Genomic DNA, 6,786 nt, shown 5'->3' on the forward strand with positions numbered 1-6,786 from the left:
CTCCGGACCTCTCTCCCACCGCCCCCACCCCCACCGCACAAACTCCCTTTCGCCACGCGCCTCCTCCTCGCTGCTCCCTCGCTAGCTCGTTCTTGGCTTGTCTGCAGGCCCCTTCCCCCGCCCAGGCCTTGGGGGCTCGGTCCCTGAACCTCGCCTCAGACTCCACAGATGTCCCTCCAAAAGAGGACTTGGCCTCCCACCCCTTTGGCGCCCTCACCCCCGCGCAGAGCCGGCTCCCGGGCCCCCGGGCCTCTGCTTCGGGGCCTCGGGGCCCGGCCTGGCAGCCGCGGAGGGCGGGAGGCCCAAGGAGGGGGCCCGCCTTGGCCCCACTGCAACCCCCCCGGGCCTCCCTGCAGCCCCCTGCCCGGCCCCTCTGCCCCAGCAAATGTCCAACCCAGGCGAATTGTATTTAAGGAATCCTGGGGGGTCATTATTTCATATTACAAACTGTGACCGTTCTGTGTGAATATTTTTAGCTGTATTTGTGATCTCTGTATTTATATTTATGTTTAGCACCGTCAGTGTTCCGATCCCGTCTTAAAAAGAAAAAAAAAAAAGAGGGAAAATTACAAAAAGAGAAAAAAAGTGAATGACGTTTGTTTAGCCAGTAGAAGAAAAAAAAATAAAAAAATAAATCCCCTCGTGTTACCCTCCTGTATAAATCCGACCTCTGGATCCGTTCTCGAATATTTAATAAAACTGATATTATTTTTAAAAGTTTATATCGGGATTTCTGTTAATTCGCTCGCCTGCCGCCTCGGGATGAAAGTTGGAGGAGGCCCGGCGCGCTCCCGCGTCTGCCCGCCGCGGCAAGCCCCCAGCCCCCTGCGCTCGCCCTTCCCGGGCGCCGGGCGCCGAGCCCGGGCCTCCCTATTCTCCTGCGATCGTGCTGGGGGGGGGGGGGGGTGCTGGGAGGCCTCTCAGGTCTCCCTATACGGAGCAACACACTCACCCCGCAAAAAAAAGAGGCCGCATAGGATTTCGGTGGGGGAAAAAAAAGCCTGGCTTAGTCGGGTTGGGCTTCAGTCCTACCCAGGCCTTTCTTCCTGTGTCTGTGGTAGTGGTGGCCTGGGGGCCTCGGTTTCGGAACCCGGAGCCCCCATAGGAAAAAAAAGTAGCATTATCCAGGCCCCTGGGTCGCCCCCGCCCACTCTTCGGAGCCGGGTGGGGCGCTGCGTGAGCAGCCCCAGGCCCGCGCCAGGCGGCTGTTGCGAAACGTGGCGGAGGCGGAGTGCGGAGACGAAGAGAAGACCGCGGGATTCGAGCCCTTCGGAGGGATTGAACCATTCAAGGACATCTTGAAAAAAGAAAGCCTGGAAACTGAGCTCTCGTCTGCTCTGGGACTCCTGACGTGGCCAGGACAAAATTCCTCCTTCCTTACAGCCCCCGCCCTAGTCTAGTTCCTCATTCTTCCTTCTCCCCTAAAATGAGGCGGGAGGGGAGCGCAACCGGCCCCCTAACCCTTTCCTAGCTCCGGCCTTCTCTCCCCAAGCCCAGACAGAGAAAACTGAGTGGGCCTAGGCGGAGAGTGGTGAGGAGGGTCTCCCGGAGGGAAACAATCCGCTAGAGTTTTCCAGGCCCTCCAGATCCGAACCAGCGCCCCCTCCAGCACCTCCGCCTGCTGGGAGGGGTGGGCTTCTCCTGGCAGGGGCGGAGATTTCCTGGGGGAGAGGCAGGCAGGAAAGAAAAAGGCTTAGGGCTTAAAGAGGTTTCGAGGAAAGTGGTGAATGGCTGCGGAGACCCAGGCCACTGGCTGCCCAGGTTGCCCAGGCGCCTGCCCTGCCACCACCTAGCCGGGTCCTCTCTGGTTCTCAAAAGAGCTCAGAAATTGCTCTCCTGTGGACTTTCTGGAGTCCTGGAGCAACCCTAGCAAGGTCCAGGTCCTTGGAAAGTCTAGTCCAGAGGCCTTTTTCCCAAAGAGCACAAAGCAGGCCTTTTCCTCTGCAGTGCTCATATACTATTCATGGAGGCCCTGAATCTTGCTTCCCCATGCCCTCACATAACATCTTATTTTCTATTCAAAATATCTGGTAAATTTACCACTGAGGTCATACAGAGGGATGCAGAGCAGCCCTCCAGCCCATTGTGTCTGGTTCTTTACACACACATACAATGAAAATTGTCTTGTTGCCACTCTGAAGTGCCTAGTTCAGTGAAGGTGTGCTCAACTCCACCTGGCTCCTCATCTCCAAACTCATCCCAGGGACTCCCCAGCATTGTCAGCGTCATGATACCCCCCCCCCCCCCACCTAGTTCTGCCCACCAGGACCCCTCCTCCTGGGTATCCTGTCTACCTCTCCAGAGGTTATGCAACTCCACAGCTCTTGTGGTGTGTTGAGGCCTTCCAGGGAAGGAATCTCTGTCCTTAGTTTAAGGAACCTGAGATAAGCTTCCCTGGATCGCCAGCCTGGGCAGAGGCTACCCGTGCCTAAAACCGCTTTCCCTCAGCCATTTTTGAATACTGGTAAGTCCTGGGGGAGGAATGGATGGAACCACCCATTAGAGAAGCCCCCCTGAGAATCCTAAAATAAAACCACCTCTATTCTTAAAATTGGATATAATTTCAAAGACCAACTCAGAAGGGTTTATTGCAGCAACAGCCAGCTTCTCCACAGGGCAGAAAATCCGGTCGGTGGAAGGCGAGCCCGGCCCGCTAGGCTGCAATTCCTCCAAGTAGGCACCAGGTGTCGCTGTGGGCTCGTTGTCCCGGCTACCCCCAATTCCAAGAACCTTTTTTTTTCTTCTTCCTCTTCCCTCTTTCTCTCTCTTGCTCCCTCTCCCCCTCGGTTGGGCTTTGCCAACATATCAAGATGCGTTTCGCCGGCTTCCATCACTAACCTCCCGGAGGTCATCAAGCCAAATTTATGAGTGGCCGCTCGAGTCACGTGACTCTATTTAAGGCTCCCTTATTTGGGAAGAGCGCATAGGATAAAGAAAGAGATATCTCCACCTATAAATTGTGCACTTTGGAGAACAAAAAAACCCTCAACTTCAAAGAGTCACAAATCACCCTTAATCAAAAAGGGTGCAGAAATTTTTTTTGGGCCCTCCCCGCCATGAGCTCCTACGTAGCCAATTCGTTCTATAAGCAGAGCCCCAATATCCCTGCCTATAACATGCAAACTTGTGGGAACTATGGATCGGCCTCAGAGGTGCAGGCATCCAGGTACTGCTACGGCGGATTGGACTTAAGCATCACTTTCCCACCGCCTGCGCCTTCCAACTCTCTCCACGGGGTAGACATGGCTGCCAACCCCCGGGCTCACCCCGACCGCCCCGCCTGCAGCGCCGCGGCCGCTCCGGGACACGCTCTGGGCAGAGATGAAGCGGCTCCTCTGAACCCCGGGATGTACAGTCAGAAGGCGGCTCGCCCGGCGCTGGAGGAGCGAGCTAAGAGCAGTGGGGAGATCAAAGAGGAGCAGGCGCAGACAGGGCAGCCCGCCGGACTGAGCCAGCCACCGGCCCCGCCACAGATTTACCCGTGGATGACCAAACTGCACATGAGCCACGGTAAACTTTAGGACTTCATTTTGCGCGCTCGGGTCCGCCTGGGTTTTATAGGCCATGCGGGGCAAATAAAGAAAAAAAAACCTGCGGCCATAAATTTTACGATCCAGGCATCAATGGCTCGTAAAACTGTCCACTAAAAGGCTTAGAGGCTGTGTGCGCCCAAATTTACGACGACATAATTGGATCATAGGAACAAAACGTGTATAAAAGGCAATATTCAATTTTTGGGGGAGAGGGAGGGAGTTAAAAAAATAGAGGGATCTGAAGGGGTGAGGAGCTCGGGGCTCCAGAGCGGGGATCCCCCCGCGGCTCCCTCCCTCCCTCCCTCCCCTGTGGAGCCGGCTCGGCGGGCGCTCGCGGCTCCGGAGGATTCCAGAGACTCGGGAGGGGCGGGAGGGGGGTCCCCGGTGCTCGGATCTCGAGGGTGCTCATTGTTCGGTCCGAGCCTGGGTCTCCCTCTCCCCCTCACCCCCCTCAGCCCCTTCGGCTGCTGAGTGAAGGCTACGGCAGAAAGTTTCCTGCCAGGGCGGAGGTGCCTCTCCCCGGGCTGGGCTGAGCTGGGCTGGACTGAGTCGGACCTCCCCGCGGCCAGCCGGGCCTGTCACGCCCCGCTCGCTAGTCTCCCCAGGCCGCGGGTGGGGGACGCGGGATGAGGGTGGGGGCCCTGGGGCGCTGCACGCTATTCACCCCTTCCTGGCTCGGGGTGGGGGGTTTTATGTTCCAGAGACGGATGGCAAGCGATCCCGAACCAGTTACACGCGCTATCAGACTCTGGAACTGGAGAAAGAATTCCACTTTAACCGCTACCTCACTCGCCGCAGGCGCATAGAGATCGCCAACAACTTGTGTCTCAACGAGAGACAAATCAAGATCTGGTTCCAGAACCGCAGGATGAAGTGGAAGAAAGATTCCAAAATGAAAAGCAAAGAGGCTCTTTAGGGAGGCCCACAGAGAGTGCCCCGAGCTGGCTTCAGCCCCCGCGCCTTTCTTTTGCGTTTTCCTCTCTCTCTATTTTGGGACGGGGGTTGGAGCACCCTGCTCCCGGGCCTCACAGACAAAAGCGCTTTCCCTTGGCATTTCGCATTCCCACCGACCCCTGGTTCCCGCGGACTGCCCCGTCTCTCCCCAGCTCTGCTCAGTACCCGGGTCCCAGGACGAGCTCCGCAGGGGCTCCCCAGAGGGCGAGACTGCAAGCTGGCGCCTGAAGGAACCTGTCCTGGGCCGCCTCGCTCGGCTCCCAGCGCCACCGCGGCCCGCCGAGTCAAGGTGGGCCTGGCGTCCTAGGCCCCTTGCCCCGACCCTCCTGGCCTTGCCCTCTCCTTTGTTCCGGGTTAGGTTCGCCAGGCGGACCCGGGCTGGCCAGAGAGTGGTTGAGCCTGGTGGAGCCCAGCGCCAGATTCGGGGTGCTCCGTGGTCGCGATAAAACTCATATTTCTTTTTTTAATGATTTGCATATGAAAAGGGGGGAGATGACTGAACATCTGCCTGGTCCCTCCTCGGTTGCGCTGTGCTCTCCAACCTTCTTTTCCCTGGGAAAGCCCCGGAATCTTCCCCAGCCCCTACCGCTGCATGCCCGCTTAGGCCCGCAGCCCCAGCCCAGTAGCTGTCCCCTGTCACTGGACCCAAGCAAGTGGTCCTAGAGGCTCCTGGCTGCTCCGTAGTCCCTGCCACGACTTTCTGTGCCCTCCTGCCCCATCACTGTTGCCCAACTATTTATTGACTCCGGGTTCTTCCTGAAACTATATTTTGTCATATCAAATAAAGACGATTAGAAGACAGGTCTGAAGGTACAGTGCCTCCTCTCTGTTTGGGGCATATATTGGGTAAAAGTGTCTAAACTGGCTGTGAGATTTAGGGGAAGGTTCTACAGCCTTTGTGTCTCCCCTTAAAAAAATAAAAAATCAGGAGCTTCTAGAAGGGCTGCAAACAAGAGGGAGGAGAGGGAGGTGAAATTGAGCTACCTTCCTGATCCCTGACTCCCAGAAGTGCCTCTGGGGAAAGGAGAGGTCACCCAAGCCTCCTGCTCCGGTTTTGTCCATGCTGTGGCTGTGAAAGGCATTCAGGCCTCTGCGCCTCATTGTCCCCTTGGCTGGGCATATCTGGGGCCAATGGATTGGCAGCAACCCCCACCCATGCCAGAGCTGATGTGCAGGGACGGGTAGTTCTGCTGTACTCAGACTTGGACTCTTCTGGACTTCCAGAGATCTCTCCTGGAGCTGGGTGGTCCTGAGGGGCCTTGCTGGACACCGGGGAAGGCCTGAGCCCTGCCTACAGGCCCATTTTGGCCCCAGAAGGATCCCCAGAGGGAATTGGTACTGCTTTTGTACATGGGTGCTGAGGGAGTTGAATAAGATGTGCCTCAGTTTTTAAGGTTCTAGGAAAGGTGATTGCAAAGAAGGCAGTCTGCAGCATCTACCTGCTTGGTAGGAAATGTTCCGACCTTTTCTCTACCTTTTAGGGCCCTGGGCAGCTGGACAATTAGCTGGGAAAGGAGCTGGATAGACCAGTGCCAGAGTCACGTCTGTTTGCCATCATTTATCTCAGTCTCTGGGACTTTGTGTGGAGGGGGAGGGTGGGCTAAAGGCAGCTAATTCAGGTGGTGCCTGAGGCTGTCCCAGGCCCTGCTTAGCTCTGCTCAGCTCCAGGCTCTGGGGATGGGGTGGGGGAGGAAGCACTTTACCGGAGAAACAAATGTGGGAAGGGTCCATAAAACTTTACTGCATTTCCTCTCCCACCTCCCCTAACATAGTGATTTCCTGGAGCTAAGCCTAGGCCCCCCACACTGGGGGTGGGGGTGGGGGGAGGCATTCAGGAGCTGGCCTAGGGGGCTGCCTCAGCAGCCAAGAGGGAAAGGGAGCAGCGAGGCTCTGGGGAGGGCCAAGGGGAATATTTATGATTATTAATGTTGATGCTCCTTGGATTTATTATAAGAACTGACTTCTCTGCATCCCACTGCCTAAGCTACCCGTCTGTCATTTTTAAAGAGACCTAAGAGCTTCTCCTCACACCATGCCTGGCATGTAGGAGGTCTCGGCAAGTGCTTGTTGAACTGCACCCAGCGCCACCACCTTTCCCCTCACGCTGCATTCAGGCCAGGTTAGAACGCTCTTCTCAGCAAGAACACAGTAGCCAGCCCAGCCCCGCCCAGCACCAACTCCTCCCTCTCTCCCTCGCTGAAATAAAATGTGTAATTTTCTTCAGGGAGTTACTTTAATTTTTTCTCCATGCTGAGTAAAACTATTGGGTGAGCGGTGAAGCGCGGAGAAGCACTGGCGT

The 6,786-nt window shown here is 56.5% G+C and overlaps 1 protein-coding gene across 1 annotated transcript; it reads left to right on the forward strand.

Moving 5' to 3' along the window:
* The first annotated feature begins 2,299 nt into the window (after positions 1-2,299).
* HOXC5 (homeobox C5) lies at positions 2,300-4,651 on the forward strand. Its single transcript, XM_077168002.1, has 2 exons — positions 2,300-3,510; positions 4,235-4,651. The coding sequence occupies exons 1-2, from the start codon at positions 3,057-3,059 to the stop codon at positions 4,447-4,449; spliced, it is 669 nt and encodes a 222-aa protein (XP_077024117.1). The 5' UTR covers positions 2,300-3,056; the 3' UTR covers positions 4,450-4,651.
* The last annotated feature ends 2,135 nt before the right edge of the window (positions 4,652-6,786 follow it).

This window comes from Tamandua tetradactyla, chromosome 7, assembly GCF_023851605.1.
Source record: "Tamandua tetradactyla isolate mTamTet1 chromosome 7, mTamTet1.pri, whole genome shotgun sequence".
Classification (NCBI taxonomy): Eukaryota; Metazoa; Chordata; class Mammalia; order Pilosa; family Myrmecophagidae; genus Tamandua; species Tamandua tetradactyla.

Coding starts and splice junctions, on each gene's coding strand:
- HOXC5 (XM_077168002.1), top strand. CDS start 3,057: ATGAGCTCCTACGTAGCCAATTCGTTCTATAAGCAGAGCCCCAATATC. Junction 3,511..4,234: donor CAAACTGCACATGAGCCACG/GTAAACTTTAGG, acceptor TTTATGTTCCAG/AGACGGATGGCAAGCGATCC.